The sequence below is a fragment of the Thunnus maccoyii genome, chromosome 24, assembly GCF_910596095.1.
Source record: "Thunnus maccoyii chromosome 24, fThuMac1.1, whole genome shotgun sequence".
Classification (NCBI taxonomy): Eukaryota; Metazoa; Chordata; class Actinopteri; order Scombriformes; family Scombridae; genus Thunnus; species Thunnus maccoyii.
Genome location: NC_056556.1, coordinates 768,132 through 790,852, shown reverse-complemented (window position 1 = coordinate 790,852; position 22,721 = coordinate 768,132). Strand labels below are relative to the sequence as shown.

At 39.0% G+C, this 22,721-nt stretch overlaps 2 protein-coding genes across 2 annotated transcripts in view; both read left to right on the top strand.

The window, feature by feature from the left end:
* Positions 1-22,721, top strand: part of LOC121891678 (protein NLRC3-like) — a 1,105,688-nt gene that overhangs the window by 873,400 nt on the left and 209,567 nt on the right. The window lies entirely within an intron of this gene.
* Positions 1-22,721, top strand: part of impg2b (interphotoreceptor matrix proteoglycan 2b) — a 36,787-nt gene that overhangs the window by 4,076 nt on the left and 9,990 nt on the right. Inside the window, exons 3-16 of the mRNA XM_042404187.1 lie at positions 599-765; positions 1,606-1,634; positions 2,460-2,492; positions 5,097-5,149; positions 7,009-9,938; positions 10,044-10,205; positions 11,603-11,661; positions 11,935-11,955; positions 14,815-15,068; positions 15,993-16,054; positions 16,144-16,366; positions 16,860-18,622; positions 18,707-18,926; positions 21,641-21,851. Of these exons, the coding sequence (XP_042260121.1) occupies positions 599-765; positions 1,606-1,634; positions 2,460-2,492; positions 5,097-5,149; positions 7,009-9,938; positions 10,044-10,205; positions 11,603-11,661; positions 11,935-11,955; positions 14,815-15,068; positions 15,993-16,054; positions 16,144-16,366; positions 16,860-18,622; positions 18,707-18,926; positions 21,641-21,851 (6,187 nt within the window). The remainder of the gene's footprint in view (positions 1-598; positions 766-1,605; positions 1,635-2,459; positions 2,493-5,096; positions 5,150-7,008; positions 9,939-10,043; positions 10,206-11,602; positions 11,662-11,934; positions 11,956-14,814; positions 15,069-15,992; positions 16,055-16,143; positions 16,367-16,859; positions 18,623-18,706; positions 18,927-21,640; positions 21,852-22,721) is intronic.

Genomic DNA, 22,721 nt, shown 5'->3' with positions numbered 1-22,721 from the left:
GCTAAAACAAAGTTACACAAAATTTTTCCAGATGTGTCCCCACTGTGTGACAAACGCCATACTGAAGAAGCCACAGTTATGTTCTCTGTCCTAACTTCACTCTATTTTGGACTAAAACATGCCAAATTCGATCAGTTATGTTGTGTACAGTTATGGAATCTGACCCTGCTTAAGTAAATGTCAACAACACCTGCTATCTTATGCATCTACCGTAGCAAAGAAATGAAATTGAATGTTTTGGAAAAAGGCAAAAATCTCCATCTGTCAAATGATGGCTGGAAGAAAGAGCAAAACTTTCACCTGGAGAGAAAACGTTTCTCACTATTAAACAAACCCAAACATTCCAGCAGGATTTGGCATCCTCTTCTTCAATACATTTATCACTCTAATGGATCAGTTGCACAATATCAATGGCCCGAGTTGTATACACGCCTTTTGTTTTCCTGTTCTTTTTTATATCTTAACTCTAAAATGAGGGCAAATTTGTAATATTGAATGTATTTTGCAACTGATTTCTCTCTCTGTATGTGTGTATAAAGGAAAAGACTTGAGTTTAGGGTTGACGTCAGCCTTATACATGTCTGTGCGTGTGTTTCAGTGTGTCAGGAGACGGTGTGGGAAGCCTTTAAGATCTTCTGGGACCGGCTGCCGGAGCGGGAAGAGTACCAGGACTGGGTCGGTCGCTGCATGGACGGCAGCATCAGCGTCATGGAGATCGGCAGGTTCTTCAGCCAATCAGAAGAGCACATCAGCCTCATCAGGAGCGTGAGTAAACCGATGACACAGATATTGATCCCCAGCGTTAGGGGGGGGAATCAATAAAGTCAAAGGTTACAGAAGTATGAGAGACAGGCTGAATGAAGTAGGAAACAGATAAACAGACTGTTTACAATTAAATAAATAAATTAAAATAAGGAATTAATGAAAACATAATATAATAAATAATAATTTAGTGACTTATATACAAAATGTATTTCTAAAATGTATGAAAAGTATAAATGATTACATTACAACATACATTAATATGTAGTTCATATACTGAATAATAATACAATAAAATGCAATATTATATTATTACTCTAAGGAATATAATATTTACTTTAATCATTTAATATACATGAGAAATAGTGTTAATACTACTAATATTAATCATTGTTAGTACTTCAGTGATTACTCTTATTAGACAGAAAATTAATCTGCAACTATTTTGAAAATTGAATCTGTTCTGTCATTTTTCAACCAAATGTTCTCTGGTTTCAGCTTCTCAGATGTGACGACTTATTGTGTCTTCTGTCAAGGAAATAATGAGCAGATTAACTGATGATGAAAATAGTCGTTAGCTGCAGCTCCACTTCTGCTAACTACTGTGCATGATAGCAAAATATTTAGTCTTCTTTTGAAAGATTCATGAATAAAATTTACCTGAATAAAAACAAAGATGAGGACATTTTACTGGATGGATAGATGGATACTTGTCTTGCAGAGATATACGTTATTCTTCTGTCACATTAAATTCTTGTTTCTGAGCCACAACAAACATTTTACTTCTGTTTGCTGATAAACCGCGATAACTCTGTTGGCCGACGATGTGTTTGTTTCTTTCAGAGAGTTACCATGGCTGCGGCGATGAACAGGTCAGTGTACGCTGATGGGAGTTTTTGTTACACGTCTTGTGTTCTTATTCTGGTGTTCGTGAAACTATTTCAAAAAGTGCAAAAAAATATTGATTCAACAGTCATTTAGTGACGTGTCAATTCTCTGAATCTTGTTCTCTTTAAAAATCATTAAAACAAAATCTTTTTATGGGGTGAGACTGTTTTAAAAAATCAATTTCTAGAAATATTTCATATTTTAAGCTTCACCCCTGTTTTCTCAAATTGGAATTTGACAATTACTGTTAACAGCAACAGTAAACTATATTATACTGTTATATGATATATATTATGTTTATTATATTATATTTGATTATATTTCAATCATAATAATAATCGTTCACTCAGTTTTGTGTAGTTTGTTAAAAATTGTTTTGATTTTGTACTTGATAGTTAACTACATTTACAAAATGCTTTTATTTTATCTTAAAAGTTAAAACTGACAAATGTTCAAAGACATTTAAAATAAAAAAGTATTATTGTACAGCATCAGATAATGTAATCTGATATGAGAATAGTCAATTCAAAGCAGGTTAGTTTTATTTAAATAGCCCAAAAAATGTAGAAGTTAAAAAGCTAATCAGAATCTCTGCATCTCTTTGCTTCAGATCAATATTCTCACCCTCTTTGCAAATCAGTGTTTCACTTCTTTTAAGGAGAACAAGATTTTTTTAGACTTGATACTAAACTTAATGACTTGTTAAACTCATTTTTTTTTTTGCAATGTTACATAACTAATTAAAGGTAAAGACTGAACATCTGTGGTTGTGTATTGACACCTGTGCTGTGTTTCATCACCTGCTGCAGTGTGCCCAACACCTCAGGCCCTCCTCCATGCAGGTAGGCCTGCAGACACCAGACACCAACCAACAGTGGGGCTGGAGTCAGTTAACCAACAAATACGATATACTATATACTGTAGAAATAGGACAGAAAGATGTTATTTTCTTTATTTTAGATGCACAAAATAAAAAAATATCATCTTTTAGGGCTTCAAGGAATCTGTAAGAGATCAGACACATTCTCAGGAGAAAGTTTAGTAAACTATCAAAAAACAGGTTGCTGTTAAGTTAAAAGCTTTTATTTTACTTTGGTCTTATCTTAAAAATTAAAACTGATAAATGCGCTTCAACTCAGTGAGTAGAGACGCGATTAAGCTTTTTTAGATTTTAGTTTAATCTCAGTCAGTAGAGCACATGCATGCTAACAAGCTAACATGCTACACATTAGCATGTTAGCTTGTTAAACGTAATATATTAGTATGCTTACTATGGATGTATTATAAAAGCTGGATACCGGACCGAAAATGGCGCCCATTCAGTCCAGTAAGATCTGCTTGGCTTGTGCATGCACCAAAAAAAAGCTTCTAGCTTCCAGGTTTACGTCTGGGGAGGATATGCAGACCACTACACAGCGACTTCCTGCTCGGCCCACAGAGTTTTGATTGACATGGTGATTACATCACAGATTTTTAAATCGCTCTTCTCGGTTTGAGGAAAGTTTTACAAGTATAAAACCTCAATGGATCAAAAATTCATAATAGAAAGAGTCATAATTGACCTTGTTTGCAGATGGAGGTGTTCTGTCGACAGTTTTACAGACGTCTCTTTTACAGTGGTGGTCTTTGGGGAAAATGCTTTTTGGGCTGCAGGGGAATTTTCACCCTATCCAGCTTAAAATACATCCATGATGCTAACACAGTAGCAGGCTAACATACGCTTAAACAAACAAACATGCTAAATGTTAGCGTGCTAAAATCCAGTAGTATATTAGCTTGCTTGTTAGCAGTCAACTCAAAACGCAGCTAAAAGTTAACTCTTATGTATTGCACAATAATTTTAATTATTCTATATTTTATCTTTAGTTGGGTAAAATAACAGAACAGAGCATGAAATAATAATAAATAATAATTAATAATTACACACAATATATGAATGCTGTCAGTTTATAATTTTAATTTTATTTTTTTATCATTTTTACTTGGATGAAATGTAGGATAGTAAGTTCAAACATAATCAGACTGGGTTTATTTTATGTTAAGGGTTACTTTCCTAAATTTTACAGGAAAAAAACAGGTGTACATGTTTATTAAACACAAACAAACAAACATAAAATGTATAATTTAGTCTTAATATACATAAAGGTGAGGAAAAAGATTTGAGCATAAAGTTATTAAAGTGTAAAAATGGATTTTTAAAGACCCAGAAACAGAAAAGACGATGTGTTGTTTTTTTGTTTTCCAGGCTCGAGTGTTTGTATGTGAGATGTTTGTTTGTTGTCTTTGCTTTGTTTGGCTTGTTGCACATATAACACTCTTGCGGTTTCTGTTAATTCTCACTGTAAAAATGCCTCGCTGCAGCTGCGTTGGGATGGCTGTTTGTTAATAAATTTAAAAGGGAGTGCCAATTATTTTAAGGATTCACAGATGTTTCATCTACATTAACTCTTAAGTGTTGTTTCTTTGCCAGTTCTTGCACCTAAAAAGTTGAATTTTTGTTGTAAATACAAGAAAATGAACTCTTATTTTTTTGTTTGAGGTCTTTAAACATCACTGCCAGTGAAGCTGCTGCTGATTTTACCTCCCAGATTCAAATTTAAAGGTTTTATTTATGATTTTTCTTCTTTCAGTCATTCAGAACACAAACTGAACTGCACCGGAAAACTGCAGGAACATAAGAAATCTTAAAATAACTAAAATTCCCTTTGCTTTATTCTACTTTTGCTGAGGGTACAAAACTTTCTACTGATGTTTCTGTTAAGGAATCACGTTTGTTGTCTTCTGTTTCACTCTTGGACAGAAACTTGGACTCATTTGATTTATAATTGTTTTATTTAATGTCACTGTGAAAACTATATATGTCTCAAATGTAAACTTTCCCTGAACTTTCATTTCCTCTTTTAGGTTTGTATAAATACATTTTCCAGATAATCCACTTGGTTTGTAAATGTTTAGAGTATCTTGACCCTTAAAAAAATACTCGATCATTCAGTTTATGTGAAAAATTCTTAATTTGGAGACACACTGGACAGCGAAGCTTCGGTGGTTTCATAACCTCCAGTTTGTGACATTTTTATAGTTCTGGTGTAACGGTGAAATCCTTAAAAAGAGCAGTTTTGTAATGAAATAAAACAAGAATAATGAGAGTAAAGGAAAAAAATAATACAAACATTCTTACTGCTTAAAGGTAAATGAGTTAAATTGAAGGAATTCATGTTTTTAATGTCAAACTTTTGGGAAAGTCTGAGACAGTGATGTAAAAGTATCTCCTACAATCCTAATCAATAACCAAACCTGATAAACTCTTTGCTGTCCATACAGTTAAAACAGAAAACTAAAAGTGTAAAATCAATCAGAGTGTGAGATCCTGCTGCTGCTCTCTCAGTCTGTCAGCTGGTTTATGTTGTTTATTAAATGCAGCTTTTGTCTCTTTGTTTCTTCTGCAGCTCTGAAACTACGACCGTCCAGACCGGAGGATCAGTGACGGAGACGCTGCCAGGTAAACACACCTGAGCCGAAATGACTGAACTTTTACATTTCGTAATGATATTAACGATTATCTCAAGTTTAAAATTTGAAGATATTCACTTTATTATCACATGATACATAAGAAAAACAGCAAATCCTCACAATTTAAAAGCTGAAACTGGGGAATATTTGCCATTTTTGCCCAAGGCCTGCACAGCTGATCATTTCGGTTTGAGTTTAGTTTGATCCTCATAAAAATCAAAAACAAAAGGTGGAGCCATGTTGGAAAGACTTGAACACTTCCATATTAAAAATAAACCTCTTGAGAAGAGTTTTTCACATTAAATGGCTCCAGGAAAATGTCTCAGCTACTATATTTGCAACTGCGAATGAAAAACACGAGGCTTCATCTGTCTCTGTCTTCCCGTTGACTAAATAATTAGTTTTCTAACTTTTTACAGCCTAATGTTTGTCAAAGCTCAGGTCTTTTGACCCAGAGTGACACATACAGTACCTGTCAAAAGTCTTGATACACTTTCTCATTGAAGTGAATGAGAAGGTTGTGAAATAAAAACTGCTGGAATCAATTAAAAATGACATTCAAGTAAGTCTTTCACTGTGAAAAGAAGCAGGATTTAATACAATGTATTCATTTATATATCTGTATTTATTTATATTTATGTCTGGATTGTAAATACATATATACAAGGTTTCACACTCGTTTTTAAAAGGTTCAGTGATTTACAGCGTTTTATATTTTTTATTAAGTATCGGTGATGCAACTTTTACAGCAGCTTTGACAATGAAAATACTTTTTAAGCTTAAAGCTTGAATTTAAAACATTTATTTAAGCTAAAAGGAAGCCATGTCATTGACAGACTTCAGCTGACAACACGTGGTTAATAGTTTCTTATCGGTGATCCCTTGATGACTTATTGAAAGTTTTATTTGTCCTCATGATGGGTGGCGACCCACGCGTTGAGAAATCCTGGTTTTATAAAAGCTTAAATGTGCTTTCAGGTTTGAAATCTGTCAACTTGCACCCCGATCGGTCTTATCAGAGGAGGAGTGGGTGCTGCAGGCGGATTCCCGTCACACGCTATACTCTCAGAATAGATCAGTAAGCCTATTTACAGGCAGCAGCCTGGTCAATGAAGGACCAGCAGCAGAGACGTAGACGAGTTACTGCTAGATGAGTATCAGGGTTAGTGTGATCACAGCTGCAGGTGGCTGCTCTCTGGTCTTTAGTGGAGGGGAAACGCTGGATTTGTTCAATGACATTTGGGTCTGGGACACTGTGATTGATATATTTTTTTTAATATTTGTCGCTACTATGCAAGAGAGAGTTTGTGAAGGGAAGTACAACTCTCTGAAGGGGCTTGGATCTTATTTGTGATTTAGTAGCGCAATAATTACACTACCGAATGAATGTATGGCTTGAATTAAAGCTAAAGTTATACATATTAATTACGACAACTTGCTTTGGAGAATGCGTTTGATTTAAAAGTATTTGTTAGCCCCCGAATAAGAACCAAAATCTTCAGACTCTTACTGTAACAACCAGTCAGTGAATCAGCTTCTGAAGTACCCAAATCTTTTGGATAATTGGGGTACACACAATAATTAGACTTTGTAATGAAAAGAAACAATTCTCACCCAATTCATATCAAACCATCATATCAAGACGTACATTAAAAAAGGTAAATAAACATTTTCATTCTTGTTCCAGAGTAAACTTGAATAAACTTGCAGCTCCGTTACAAAGCAGATCCATCCAGTTGTGTCACATTTATTGAATTAAAAATGTCAAAAGAAAAGTCAGGTGGAGGAATTAGTTATACCTGTATAATTCTGTATACTGACGTTTTATCTATTACTGTCACCTTACAGGCGACGATGTCATCTTTATTGGATCGGAGACTACCTCAACGGACCGGGGCGACTTTTCGCCCGACTACATGGTCACTGCTTGGACCCCTCCACTTTCTGCAACTGAAGGGTCGGTTCAAGAGGCTCCTGCTATAACACTGACAGATGTTCCTGTGGATTTGACCTCTGACCTTGCTGTTGCTGCTGTACCACAAGACACTGAAGATGTCCAGGAGACTGGAGGTGGCACTGACACTGAGCTTCTCTCTGAATCTGATGAAGCAGTTGTTGAGGAAGTTGCTGAAGATACTGTGGAGGTTTCCACAGACTCAGTTACCCACAAACCAGTGGGAGAAGACAAAACTGTCCTAGATGTAACAGAAGAGGAGGTGGTAGTTGAAGATGACAAGATCCTTGAGATCATTTCAGAAGACGTGGATGTACCTGATTCAGAGGTGATTCAAAAAGAAGAAGAGGAGCCACCCTCAGAGGTTGTAGCTGAAGAAGTCTTCACAGATGCTGCTGTTGTGGTTCTTCCAAAGCCTACAGCAATACCTGCTACAGAAGCTGTCACTGTGGGGGAAGTAGAGCAGGAAGTACCTCTAGAGGCTGCTGCTGAGGTTCCTTTAGAAGTCGTGACAAAGCGAATCCCAGAGACTGCAGAGGATATAGTAGTCCCAGAAGACGAAGAAGTTGAAGACAATTCTTTAGGTACCACCTCAGACGTAACCTTAACTGATGAGGATTCACCAGAGCCAGTTGATCAAACAGTACCTGATGGGCCTGAAGAACCTGAAGGTGATATACAGAAACCACCTGTAGCACACCCTTCAGATGAAACTCCAACTATATTTCTAATAACAGATTCAGAAGAAGAAGAACCTAAGACATTCATAAATGTGACTCCAGAACAGGAATCTGTCTCAGAAGTAGAGACAGAGGTTCCCTCCCAGGCCTCTATTCTGACCACAACAGACAAGATAACAGTAGAAGTTAGAGAAGACATTGATGAGGACAAAGCTCCAGAAGACAAACCGTCTCTAAAGGCCGAGGTAACTTCTGAGCCTGTCGTTGTGATCTTACAAGATGATAAGGATGAAGACACTTCTCATGTCACTGAGGAGGTACCACCAAATACTACAGAGGGAGTGATAGAGGCAACAGAAGAAGATAAACCTGAGGAGGAAGTAAAGGACATAGTACCAGAGGCAACAGAAAAGCCAGAAGAAGAGGTACAATTAGAAGTCACACATGAAGAGGCTACACTGGTTATCGAAGATGACACAACCGAAGCTGCTGTTGAAGAAGAGTCCGCAGAAGACGTAACGATAAAGACCGATGTGAAAGAGCTAATTGAGACTTTTGTTGAAGAAACAGCAGAAGAAGAGATAGTTGAAACAGAAGATCCCTCTGTGTCACAGGAGGAAGTGGTACCAATAGGAGGAGATGTAGCAGAAACGGCAGAGGAACAAGTACCTGAGGAAGCAGAGGAGGCAACTGTTACTGTAAAGGATACAGTAGAAGTTCCAGTTGATGTCACACCAGACACAGAAGAGGAAGAACCTGTTGATGCAGCAGAAGAAACAGCAATTGTTGAAGAAGGGACGGTAAAAACATTCGACACTACAGAAGAGACAGAGGAGGGAACAGCTGAGGTTGTGGGAGAGCCAGAAGAAGGTACACCCGGGGAACCTATGGAACCTGTAGAGGAAGAGGAAGGAGATGTAATGGAAACTGTAGAAGATGCAGAACCTGCCATAAAAACTGCACAAGAACCAGAAACTGTAGAAACTGTAGAACCTACAGAAGATGCTGCAAAGGAAGCAGAAAAAGATCAAGAAGTGGAAGCTATAGAAACTGTAGAAGAGACACAGCTCATGGAAGAACCAGCAGAACACATAGAGGAAACTTTAGAAGAGACAGAACCTACAGGTGAACCAGCACAGGAAACAGAACTTGTAGAAGAGTTGGCAGAAGAAAAGGAACCTACAGAAGAACCAGCACAAGAAGCAGAATTTGTAGAAGAATTGGCAGAAGAGAAGGAACCTACAGGGGGAACGGCACAAGAAGCAGAACCCGAAGTAACTGATGAGGATAAAACAGATCTTGGCATAACATCTGTAGATAAAAAACACGAAGCAGCCGGAGGGGAACCATTGGGGGATAGAGAAGAGGAACCTTCTGAGGAGATACCAGAGGAAGAAGTTGATGTCGGGGAACCAGAATTTACAAAGGAGGAGACCATTGATGAGGCCCCTCCAGAGCCTGATGAGGAGATTACTCCAGTTATTGTTGTTGTTCCAGAAGACACGGAGGGATTATCACCAGCAACTGAAATGGAGGTAACAGTGGAACCTCCAGGAGACTCTGAGGTAGAAGTTCCTCCAGAAACTACCAAGGAGGGCACAACACAGGTGGCTGAGCCAGAACCCGAATCTTTTCCTGAAGTTGAGAAAGAAATTGTCCCAGAAGCTCCAAGTGAAACATCTCCAGAAGTTGTGACTGAATCCCATCCAGGCACAACTTTAGTGGTAGAACCACCTGAGGAGGACATCCAAGAGTCTGCTCCTGTGCCTGAGGAAGATGGCACCCTGAGTGAGGATGACATCCCGGGTACTCCTGCAGAGGTTGTCCCAGAGGAAGTTGAGGGTATCGTCCCTGATGTTACAGTAAAAGATTCAGAAGGAATCATGACAGAGGCTCCAGCAGAAGTCACATCTGATGATTTCACCCCAGAAACTGTTGTTGAAGTCACTACAGAGAGTACCCAAGGTACTGCTACTGACGCCACCGAGGAGGCCACAACTGGTTCCTCTGTAGAGGTGACGACCAAGTATGTAGCGGAGTACAACAACGGCAACTTCCCAGATCCAACAGAGAGACCATACGAGGCTGACGACAACTTACTGGGGAACAACGGCTTCGGCTTAGAGGACGAGCAGGAGAACTCGGTATGGCCTGAATAATTTTTGACATTTTTCAGTCGCAGAACTGTTAAAATACCTGTATTTACACACCAATACCCAATCCATATCTGTATGGTCCCGCACATTCAGATTGGTAACGAGATAGACGACACCTTGCTGAGGCCCCTGAGGCCCCTGAAGGACCAGGTGGTGGAGCTGAGCATCAAGCTGAGAGGAGAAACCTACAACGATGCTCTGAGAGACCCGAGCAGCTTCCAGTACCAGCAGCTGTCCAGACACTTCACACGCAGGGTGAGACGACCATAGCGTCGGCTGAGAGATGTTTTACATCACAAAGTGCAGTAAATGTGTAGGAATCATGTCGTGATGATGTTAAATGAGTGTTTAGTGGCTGCATACTTAAACTTTAGCATAATCTATGTTGAGGGAGGCTCTGAGCTAACACTTTAGCATATATTTTATTGAAATACAGCAAATGAGTAACATTTTTTCAGCAGCTTTGAAGTTAATAAAAGAAAAACTTATCTTAAATATCTTAAATGATGACACTTTGTCTGCTAAATCATTCAACATACTGCAGATACATTAGCATGAAGCAGGAGACACACACGATGCTTCTGACTGTACAGAGAGGTTTGTGTTTTTCAGTGTTGTCATCATGTTGTTTTGGAGAAACAGATGAGAACACTGAGCTGTGGTTGGTCCTCCTCCTCCTCATCTCTCTGACGTCCAGGATGCTCACTCGTTACAAAACTCTCTCACTTGTGGTTTCCTACAAACTGCAGACTCAGGACTTTGGCTCGGCTTTAAAGGACTCTGCTGTTTTTCACGCATTAAGAATCTTCACGCTTTAAAGCTCATTTTCCTCAACTCTGCCAGCTATAAGCTGAGCGACATGCCGAGGCAGAAACTGCTGGAAAGCTTCAGAGAACATACAGTATACGAGCGGTGACTCACCTCCAGCTCGAGTCACTGGAAAAAAAAAAACGAGCTGCCAGGAAAGCAGAGTGCCGGTGTATTCCCGTCCAGCGGGGAGTTTTTCAGGCTCCGGGCCACCGTTAGTGACGCGGGAAGCCAGTTTATGGCTCCGACTTCAGGGTCGGGGTCATTAATGAGGGAATATGGAGTGGATAACAGGGCTAATAGAAACAGCAGGAGTCCGAATGAGAGGGGAGTGCAGCCACGGGCCACTGAGGACCAAACTAAAGACTCCAGCTGGGAATCAAACTAAATCACATCCAAACAGACATTATAAGCATATTTTTACTGCCAGTCTATTTAGATAGATAGATAGATAGAGAGATAAAGGATAAATTATATACAGATTATGTAACTGAATAGACTGACTCAAATATAAAACATAAATATAATAAGTAATATTTGATTCATTTAATATTTGACAACTGATCAGTTTACATGTGATTTGCTATTTTTAAGTCAACAATGAACTTTCACAAATTATCGGTTGCATGTATGAAACATTTAGCATAAAGCAGCTTTATTCTTGCACACAGCAGAGCTTGAAGCACAACTTTTAATTGCGGTGATGTCATCCTTCTGGTGTCTTTTTAGTGGATTCATAAAGCCTGCTCTAATGTTGTTGTCTTTGAACCTTTAGATAACAGATAAGTGAGCTGGAAATCTTGAAAACATCAAATAAAAAAACTAAACGTTTCTTCTCCTTTCAGATTGAAGACGCCTTCGACAGGCTGCCGGGCTTCAAGAACGTCTACGTGGTCGAGTTCAGGTACAGTTTTATTCACGTGTGATCCAGATTTTATAACTGTAGGGTTTGTTTGTTTGTTTGTTTGCCTGAGAAACAAGAATCCAGTGATTGAAAACATCAGAAAGTGAAGAAATCTGCATGTTTGATGTGAGATTTGAAACCTAAACTGAGACTTTTTGGTTAAAATCACTACAAGCAGAATATTAAGATGATTAAATATTAATTTTAAATGTAAACCAGAGGTAGAGAAGATGATAACAAGCTTCATCGTGGTTGTTTTGTTTCTGTTTTCAGGCCACAGAAGGACCTGGAGCGGTAAGTCATTTGTGTTTCATTGAGTCTTTGCAGACGTAGTTTTATAGTTTTCATTTTAAAAGCCTTTAATATGTAGCTCTGCAGTTGGAGCTGGAAACTTCTGATGCTTCGCTTTTTATGATTTCATGTTTTTGCTTCACGTCGTTTTTCATTTTAAGTCTCTGACTCTGACCCGTTTACTTCTAAAACACCAGAGACTCCAAAACAGCAGGTCTGAAGGTTTACCAGAGTCCGATGAATCCGCTTTACTGCAAAGCCTGATGGGAAATTCAGCTGTCGTGTTTGGGGTGAAGCAGAAATGTTTTGTTCTGAAATTAAAAATGTTAGTCCTCCGTCACAAGAGGGCGACTCGTTAAGAAGACAACGTGTTGCGTTAAGAGCTGCAAACATCATCATAGAGAAAAATAATTACCAACTATTTTGATAATCAATTAATTGTTTTGAGTCTTTTTTCTGGTTTCTTTAGTCCATTATGACAGTAAACTGAAGATCTTTGAGTTGTCGTCTTTAGGAAACACGTTTTTAGGTTTTTACCGGCAGAGGTCTCCTCCTCTCCAAAAACAAACGTACACGCAGATTAAAATCGTTAAAATACTAATTAAAGCTGTTTCACCTAAAAAAATCAATATTTCTCCTGATGTTTGGTGACCACCGGACTTCCTGGAGGGGCTGTTAGCCGAGCTGCTGCAAACGTTTGTCCAGTTTATTTCTCTGATAACTTAAGATCCAGACGTCCAATAACTAAAATCCTTCTTCCGGCTAAAAGATATAGTTAAAAACCACCTAAATTTATCATGAAAATGTGGCTTAAAACTGAATAAAAGTCCATTTATAACAGTTTGTGTGGAACAACCACAACGCCGATGTATTATCTTGTATGTGTGTAAGTTACTCTTTGGTAGACGCCATTGTAGCGGACAAACACAGCGCTGCCGTATGCATCTGGTGCGTGTTTACTCTTTGGTAGAGGAGGTATGACGTCATCGACAGGCGACCAAATGAAACGGTCCGTTACTTTGATTAAATTACAGATTTCTCTGAGTTTGAAAATACACAACTCAACAACATATATAACACAGGTCTAGTTGTTTTTAGACATTTTAATGTGGAATAATTACATATTGAACTGCAGTTATTTCTTCTTCTGTGTGATCTTTGTTGGCGGTGTGAAGCCCCCCTCACCTGCCGTCTGCTCTAATTTCCACTTAATGTCTTTAACAATAGTCAGTCGGCTGTTAAGTGGGATAAGTCGCTCAGCTGCTCGCCGGCCACCTGCAGCCGCCACAGGATTACTGGAACTGATTTACAGTAGGCTCCCCCCCCCTCCACCATTGAGGAAAGCCCCCCCCTACGTCCACACTTCTCTTAATTCACTTTATGAGCTCAGAGAGACTCTGAAACTCACCTGAAAGGTCGTAGGAACTCAGAGTGACGGGAGGAAAGGTCAGGGTTTCTGTGTCATAAATGACAGTAAACTGAACATCTTTGTGTTTTGGAAGACGTCACCATGAGCTCTAAGAAGTTATAACAGACATTTTTCACTTTTTTATGATATTTTATGGACAAAATGATGAATCGATTGACTGAACAGGTTTCAGAATCAGGTTCGCACATAAAAGGCTGGTGGTGAAGAACAATCAAAAAATAGAAGGTAAGAAAATACAACTACCATAAAAACAGGTGATGTAAATATACAAGTACAATTTCACAATTAAAAAATAAAATATAGTAACAATTGTTGCAGCTCTGATGTGAAATAACATGAAAAAACAGATGTTAGATTTAAATGTACTGCAGCCTTAAACTTCATCTCAGCACAGTTCATGTATAAAATGCAACACGAAGTGCGTAACAGAGTAAAACAAGAATAAATACAATGTAAATTAAAAAGACAGAATAAGACGAGATAAATAAACTGATTATACGGCACTATGATTATATGACTATAACTACAAACCACATGAAACATGTTGAAACTAGAGTTTTATGTCACCTAAATGTCCAACCAAAGTAAACCAAAGACATCTTCATTGAAATGTCTGACTAAGTTGTTCACAACAAAACTTCCATTTACATTTTAGTGAAGACCCTAAACTTGCTAAACTTAAGTTAAATTAAACTAAGTTACGTCTGATGTCAGGCTGAAATACTGAACATATTAAACAATATGTAAATATGTAACTCTAAAACACTTTTAACTTCATTTTAAATTCTACTGGAAAAGACAAATTTCCCCAAAAATGTGACTTGTGAGAGATTTATAAATTTGATATTTTCATCTGAAAAATCAGGAGTTTAAGAGTTTAAACGGGATCTTCTGTGGTTATAAACTGACTGTGGAGTCAGACCAGTGAGGGCTTTGTATTCTAAGAACAACAGGTAGCCAGTGGAGGTTCTGGAGGTTCTGGAGGACTTTTATGGTCTGATCTTTTGGTCCGGGTTAGAACTCCTGCAGCTGAGTTCTGGATAAATTGAAATCTATGGATTGTTTTGTTTGAAAGACTCATAAACAGCCTGTTTCTCTGAGTCAGACTGAGAAGGAAACCTTAGTTTTATTCTACAGTCAGAAGAAAAAGTGTTTCAACAGCTTTTGTTGAGATAAGACAGTCTTATGGTTAAATAAAAAACAAATTTTTCTTAAAAAAATGAACCAGTTTTCAATAAAAATCCACTTGCTTCACATTTCTTTGTCCTGAAACAATAAAACAAAAACTCACCAGTGAGACTGAAGTTTACTGGAAACCAGGTTGAAATATTTTTACTGACAGAAAATTAAAACATTTTAAAGGCTCAGTTCCAGACAAAAACATCCGTAATAAAAGACAGACATGTAAAATGCTTCGTCTGTCTCTCTCTCAGGGGTTTGGTGGTGCTCGTTCACTACGCCGTCACTCTGGAGGTGGACAGCGGCGGCGTCTCCAACGACACGCTGGACTTCATCTCACTGCAGAACAACCAGGTGGAGAAGAATTACCCCGGCGCCGCCGAGCAGCCCACCGTCGTCTACACCATCACGGACTTCCGCAACTACATCACCGAGGCGCTGCACAAAGACAACTTCATGACCAACAGCAGCCTGGAGACGCAGAACGACCCGCTGCAGCTGGAGAACGGTAACCATCGTCTCACTGCTTTATCTCTGGAGTCATTTACAAGTATTTAACAGTAGATTTTAGGACATTTTACAAAAAGCTTGTTGCACTTTGGTGCAAATTATAAGAAAAAGCATCCATACTGTTGCAGAAATTCTTAATAAATTTAACAGATGTATAAAATATAATTATCAGTGTGTAGTTTTGTTCTTAAAAACTCCATATTTTCATGTATTTCACCAAATTACATAAATTAAATTACAAATTATTGAAAAAACCTAATATGCAAAAACTACACACGAAAAACTTTTAAATTTATTAAGAATTTCTGCAAATTAACAACTATGAACCCAAACATAACAACCATCTAAACCAATTTAACACTTTTTACTTATAATTTGTACCAGATTGCACCCTGAAATACCTGCAAATTACTCTTATAGTAAATTAAAGGACCTGTTGTTGCTGGTTGTTGCTACACTGCAGAAAAAGCCTTTTATAATTCATTTTTGTCTGTAATTGAGTTTATTTTAATTTTCTAATAATCCCAACTGAAAAATATGCAGTTTTCAAAAGAGGAGATTAGAGAAGCTTTTCCACATAATGATACTTAATTCTTATCAGGAAACTTATTAGAACATTATTAGATGTTCATGAATTAAAAATGAATTGTTTTTGTTTATTAAAACAAGTGCAAAGACTCACAAACACAAAACATCTTATTTCAAGTAATTTCTTAGATTAGATTGTTATATATATATATATATATATAGATGTTATATTCTTCATGAACTTCATTCACTGACAATATAAACAATAAACGTTTTTTAACCAGCTGTTGTTGTATAAAGAGGAAAATGGTGCGAATATATTTTCCACCGTAGATAAAGATGATTCATGTTGATTTTGGAAAAAGCATCGACTGTAACAAACTCTTGTCTGCAGCGGAGAATTTGTTGCCCGAAGTGAAGCCAACGAGCCGCACAGCCGACACCTTCGACAACATGGTGAGTCACAACGGAAATCAGCTTTTTGATGAATATGAAAACATAAAGTCACTTCCTGTCGGTTGACCCATGCAACGCTCTTCTTTCAGGATAACGTCCTCGCTGCAGAGAAACCGCCCGATGCTCCGAGCCACGAGGCTGACAACAGCGACGTCTTCCTGAAGAAGGACGACTTCCTGTTTGACCCGTTTGACCCGTTCGACCCGTGGAAAGGCGCTCAGAGCGAGGCGGCGAGCGAGAACGACGTCTTCATGTTCGACGAGAGCACAGTGCCTCCGGCGCCCGGCGCCCTGCAGCCGGGCGCACAAGACTGTGAGTTAATACTACTAATAATACTAATATAGTTTATTTACATTTAATCATTATTCCATATTTAGATGGCTCTTTACATAAGTTCATAAGAGAATTCAAAACAAACCTAAAGTTCATTTCTTCTATTTATAATAAATTACGGATGAATTTAAATGATGACATTAAAGAAAATACACTGTATCTACAAACACAAGTCATATTATTATAGTTATTTCCTGCTGTATATTCTATTCACCATGTTTTAAGAAATCCCCTGACAAAAAAGACATCAACATACATTAATATACAGGTGCAGACATATATTTATATATATTTACACATTTACAACCATGAGCAAGTAAAATAAAAAGTTTTAATTAACTAAACCTTTAAAACTGTGGAAATTAACATAACTGGAAGCCTTAATCGATGTAATTAAGGTGTTTTTGTAAATGTAATTCTAATTCTTCCTTCTTTTAGTTTGAACCTCTGAATGTGTTTCTCTGCTTTACAGATAATGGAAACATAGAAAATGAGGGTTTTCTCCTCAGTAATTCTCCCGGAGATGAAACGCCCCGAGGGGACCATGCGGTCGCTGTTTCCTCTCTGATAAAGCCTCAAACTGGCTCTGAGGTCTCACCGGACGATGGGTCTGGTTCTGGTTTCTCTGGAGATGGGGAGGAGGCAGATCTCTGGTCATGGCAGCTGGGTGGGACGTCTGATCGGGGGGGTGGCAGCCTGGAGGTCCTCCCACCGCCGGATCTGGAGGAGATGGAGGAAGACAGAGACGAGGAAGAGGATGACGTTGTTTTTGAGACGCTACCCAGCAAGAAAGATGATTTAATTGCAATGGGAGTAGAGTTCACCCGCGCTACCCCTTTACAAACAACGACACTTCCAACACTTGAGAAATCAAAGGAAGACAGAAACATCGAAGAACCTTTCTTGGACCGGGTTTTGGTGACACCACACATCAGCACTGACCCTCAGTACTCCACCACCACCCAGGCACCTGTGTTCTCACCCAAAGGAACCTTGACTGTTGAACTTTCGGTGCACACAGTGGGAGCACCCGGCATCTACGACGCGTACTTTTTGACTGAACCACATGGCAATTTGGCGCCAGCTACAGAAGCTCCTGCACCTGAATCTTGGACTCGTGAGGCCCCTGTTTTTGCAGGACCAACTGATGCCGCAGTCATGCATCAAGAACCCGCTGAGGAAACATCTGAGGTGGAGGAAACTCCTGAAGTAGCAACAGCTGGGTCAAGATCAGAGGAAGATGTACCTGAGGAGGAGGTGGTTGAAGTTGTTGAGCCTGAAGTCCCTGTTTCTGGCGTTTCACCGACCAAAGAGTCGCCCACCTTTGTAGAAGCACAGCCAGGTACAGTCAAAGAATCCAGCTTTGATATCGTCAGTCTAGAGCCATCAGATGTGAAAGTATTCACTGAAAAACCTGAACTGCTGCTGCCAGGAACTGAACACCCTGATGAGGTTGAGATTTTGGAGGAGCAGCACATCAGCGTTTCTGATCCTGCAACAAAGATGCCACCAGTTGCTGCTGTAGATGAGGACCTGGTTGTGGATGAAGTCATGATTGTCACAACAACTGCCTCTCCAATGCAAACGTCTTCATCTGTAAGTTTGGACCACAGCAGCAGCATCGCACTCTCGCCTGAGAAGGACTCACCATTCACTCGAGTGTCAGATTCGGCGCCGGATGATGAGGATCTGGTTTACTATGAGCACCCAAACCATGAAGATGAGGTTCCACTGAGCGCTTCGTCTTTAGATGTTCCAACTTTGGCACCATATGAGGTCAACAAAACGGAAAGTCTTCCAGCATCAGATGCTGCAGAAAGGTCACCAGGTGTTTTAGCACAAGACGAAGATTTGGGTACAACCTTAACAGGAACTTCAGAAGGCGAAGGCGGTGGGGAGATCCTCCAAACGTCAACATCCTCACTTCAGGAAGTCAACGACAGCAACCCCGCTACTGAGATCCAACTCTTAGAGCACAACTTCTCTGAGATACCGAGCATCGACGTCAGCTTTGATGTGTTCCAGTTGGGTGGCGTGGCGACTGAAGGCGATAGCAGTGGCTTCTCCAGTGGGGCGCAGGGGTCGGACCTGGACGGCATCGCGTTGCCGACCAGACCGGGCAGAGCACTGACGGTGTTCTTCAGCCTCAGGGTGACCAACATGGCGTTCTCCATGGACCTCTTCAACAAGAGCTCCCCCGAGTACAAAGCCCTGGAGCAACGCTTCCTACAGCTGGTGAGAACTCAACGAATCATGACTCAGCGAGTGAAAACTTGTAGATTCACATGTAACATTCTTCACTTTGTGTTTGCCTCGCAGCTGGTTCCGTACCTGCAGTCCAACCTGAACAACTTCCAGAACCTGGAGATCCTCAACTTCAGGAATGGCAGCATCGTGGTGAACAGCCGGATGAGGTTCGGTAAACCGGTTCCCAGAGGCGTCACCAACGTCGTCTACCTCATCCTGGAAGATTTCGCCAATACGGCCTATCAGACCATGAACCTGGCCATTGACAAGTACTCACTGGACGTCGAGTCAGGTAGGACTGAAATTACACCTTTGTGAAGTTAGATGGTTGGTCCAACACCAGTTTGTAAAGGCTGATAATGAAAATGTTTCTTCATAACTTTTGGTCCCCTGGAAGGACTAATTGGACACATCCATCCTACTCGTTAATCTCGTTTTGCTTTTCCTTCTCTGAATGGAGAGTCTAGAATAGAGCTGCAACGATTAGTCGATTAATTGATTAGTTGCCAACTATGAAATTAATCGCCAACTATTCTGATAATCGCTTAATCGTTTTGAGTCATTTTCTAAGAAGAAAAACTCCAAATTCTCTGATTCCAGCTTCTTAAATGTGAATATTTTCTGGTTCCTTTAGTCCTCTATGACAGTAAACTGAATATCTTTGTGTTGAGGTCAAAACAAGATATTTGAGGACGTCATCTTGTGCTTTGGGAAACAGTGGTGGACATTTTGGTCGTTGCAGCCCTAGACTTGTTTACTTCCACCTACAGCAAGTGACGGAGGCTGACATCATTGTCATTTCCCATCACAGATTTGTGTATCTATGTTCTTATCTTACTGGTTTTAAGTGGGAGTTTCTGGTGAGAACCAGATAATAATTGATTTTATAACTAAGGATATTTTTTCAAACTTGAACTTTAATTGTTGCTTATTTAAACACAAATATTTTACATTTTTAGTTTAGTTTTAGAGAAATTTTCTGGATTTGAAACAGTTCTCAGGTGTTTTAATCTGACCTTTGAGAATGTTGCTGATGAATAAAATTTCTTTAGTTTTCAGTTTCCAAAAGTGTCTTTTGGTGAAAGTGTTTGCAGTCTCTGAGGTGTTATAAACCTCCTCAGTCCAGCTCTGAGGACTCTCTCTGTCTCTGACACTGAACTCCTGTCAGGACTCTGATCTAATACCTGAGATAATCTGTCTGGGAGGAACGTGAGCAGCAGCAGCACACGCTGACTCACACTGATGAATCAACATCATGTTTACCTCCGTCTGTCTGAGCTCACACCGTCCGTCTCTGTCCAGTGTCAGTCTTTGTTTCTGCAGATTTGTAGAGTTTTGTGGAATCAGAATCAGTAAATTTAATGAAAAAAAAAACATTAATTTCTAAAAGCCATTTAGTCTCACTTTTATTAGAACAGGAAGACAAATTCAGCTAACATGCTGAGATAATGTCTTTGGTTTCCTCTGCCATTTCTCCAGGGCTATATTGATTAATCTGCAGATTATTTATTGATTATTTTGTACGCAACATATTGAAAAATGTTTCCTAATGTCCTAGGTGTCTTCTATGAATATTGAATATGAAATATTTAGTTTAATTTTAGTTTCTATAAATGTGGCATCAGGATCATTACAAAAGAAAGAATAAATTGAATCACTGCTGTTGAATCAATCGGTGGAACAGATAATAGATTTTAGTATTGACTGATGAAGATGGAGATTTTTTCTGGTGTGCGACTGGTGTAAAAACATATTGAAAACAGAATTTTATATAAATGCTGAGCATTTAACCAAAAACATAAAGAGGAATCAAGAATAGAACCCTGGGGAACCCCACCAGTATTTACTGACCCTTTCTGCTGGATGTATTCAGCCGTTTGCTAACATGTTAGCCGAATTTACTGTATAAACTGATAATATGTCACATGTTGAATTTACAGATTGATCTGCCTCCTTCTGCAGGGCAAGAATAGTGTCTTGTTGCTCATAAATTTTAACCACATTTCAAGAAAAACTGCAAAAAACAAAGTTTTGAAGGCACTGATGGCTGGTTTTTAGCATGTAAACTGAAAATATAAAGGACCAAAAATAGAACCCTGAGGAGCTCCAACAGTCATTATTATCACAAAAGTTGAGAGTTTTGGATTGATAGGTTCTTCTGTGGTGACGTCAGAGGAAAGACATTTCCTCCAGCGTGTTCGTCTCTGCTGAGCTGCAGCTCATTAATCAGTCTGAGCCAATCAGAGGAGCTCCTGACAGTCTGATAACTCTAATCTACAGCAGTGAGTCACTGCGGTCAGGACTCACTGTGCACATGATAATCAGTTTACTCCACTCGTCTTCAGCACAGTGTGTGAAGGCAGGTTTTCCATTGCACAAGCACATGGTGAACCATCTGCGGTACTACGCTTATCTGGTCTGTCATAACACAAACTCCACCTTAGAGTCACTCTGAAAGAAGAAGAGAACGTTTCTAAAAATACAACTCAAGTAGTTTGTGAAATATTTGGCTAAATCAGATTAATTTCAACACCCAGACTCCACATTTGCTTGGGTTTTAGATTTGATTATTTCCTGATACAAATATCTGAGTTTTCATGTTGCTACAAAACAGAAAATGTTCATGTTGTGCTTTCAACTTCACAGTCCAGGAGGTTTTTCTACAAGAAGATACTCCTTCGAGTTCACCTCTGATAAGGTTCCTCAGGGTTCTCTTCTCTGTCCTTTTTTTGGTTAAAGCTACAAAAAATATTTTTTATTTTAAACACACGTAGCATAATATCAGCTTATGAAGTATTAGTAAAAAAGTAGCAAACTAGGGTTGCAACTAATGATTATTTTTATCATAGATTAATTGTTTTTCTCTATAAAATGGTAAAAATAATGAAAAATCTCCACTATAATCCACCATTGAAAATCCTGAACAGTGCAATAGAAGCAGGTCTTGTCCTTGTGTCTCAAACTTCTTCTTCTTCTGTTTATTTTTTTGTTGTGTTTCCTGTCCAGGTGACAAAGCAGATCCCTGTAAGTTCCAGGCGTGTAACGAGTTTTCCAGGTGTATGGTGAATCAGTGGTCGAGTGAGGCCGAGTGCGTGTGCGACGCCGGGTACCTGAGCGTGGACGGCCTGCCGTGTCAGAGCATCTGCGAGGTGCAGGACGACTTCTGCCTCAACGACGGCAAATGTGACATCATCCCCGGAAAGGGCGCCATCTGCAGGTTGGAGGAACTTTTATATTCTTTATAAGTAACAGGATATATTAGGAAAATGTCACTTAACTGGTGCTTAACTTTTTGAATGTAACAACATATTTTATACTCCTACTAAGCTTTTTACAATTTGTCCTATCAGTTTTTTTTAGACTTTTACTTTTTGATGCATTAAAGGACTCTTCAACTTCTGAGATTTTTGAGCCTCAGCTGCTGAAAAAACAACATTTTAAAGCAAGAAATGTTTCCTGTGTAACCTACATATGCTTATTTTACATTTTCCAGCGTTCAGCAACAAAGCTTGTAACTTCTCCAGACACTGCTCTTCTCCAGATGTCAGATTGTCCTTGAATGCATCCATGGGGAGATTTTTCAAAATAACATTTTTTCTTTCTCTTGTAAATAGTCAACCTTTCTTAAATAAACTAGACCTTAAATCTGCTTCCTACACACAGCGGATGTTGACCACAGAGCACTACAGTTCTGGCAGCGTAAGGTGTTACATGTATGTCTAATTTCAGCAAAAGTTTCCAAACAATTTGACCAAAATTTGATAAAAATTTTGTTATTATAAGAATAAAGTGAAACTGTGTAACATCAAGTGCAAGAAACTCATTTATTTTTTTATTTGACAGGGACAATCATTTGTCCACTGTACATTTACTGCACCGAATATTGCTAAAAGTTACTCAATTATTTTCTTACGCATTTTAAACAAGCTGCTTAATTGCTCCTGAGATTTTAATAATTTGCTTTTTAATAGTTAGGTTGCCTCTTATAAACACGCTTAAAAATTGATGCCTTAGCACACCCTCTGTCTTAAGCTGTTTAGCATTAGCATATAAATAAATAGCAGTATCATCTACATACAAACGGATG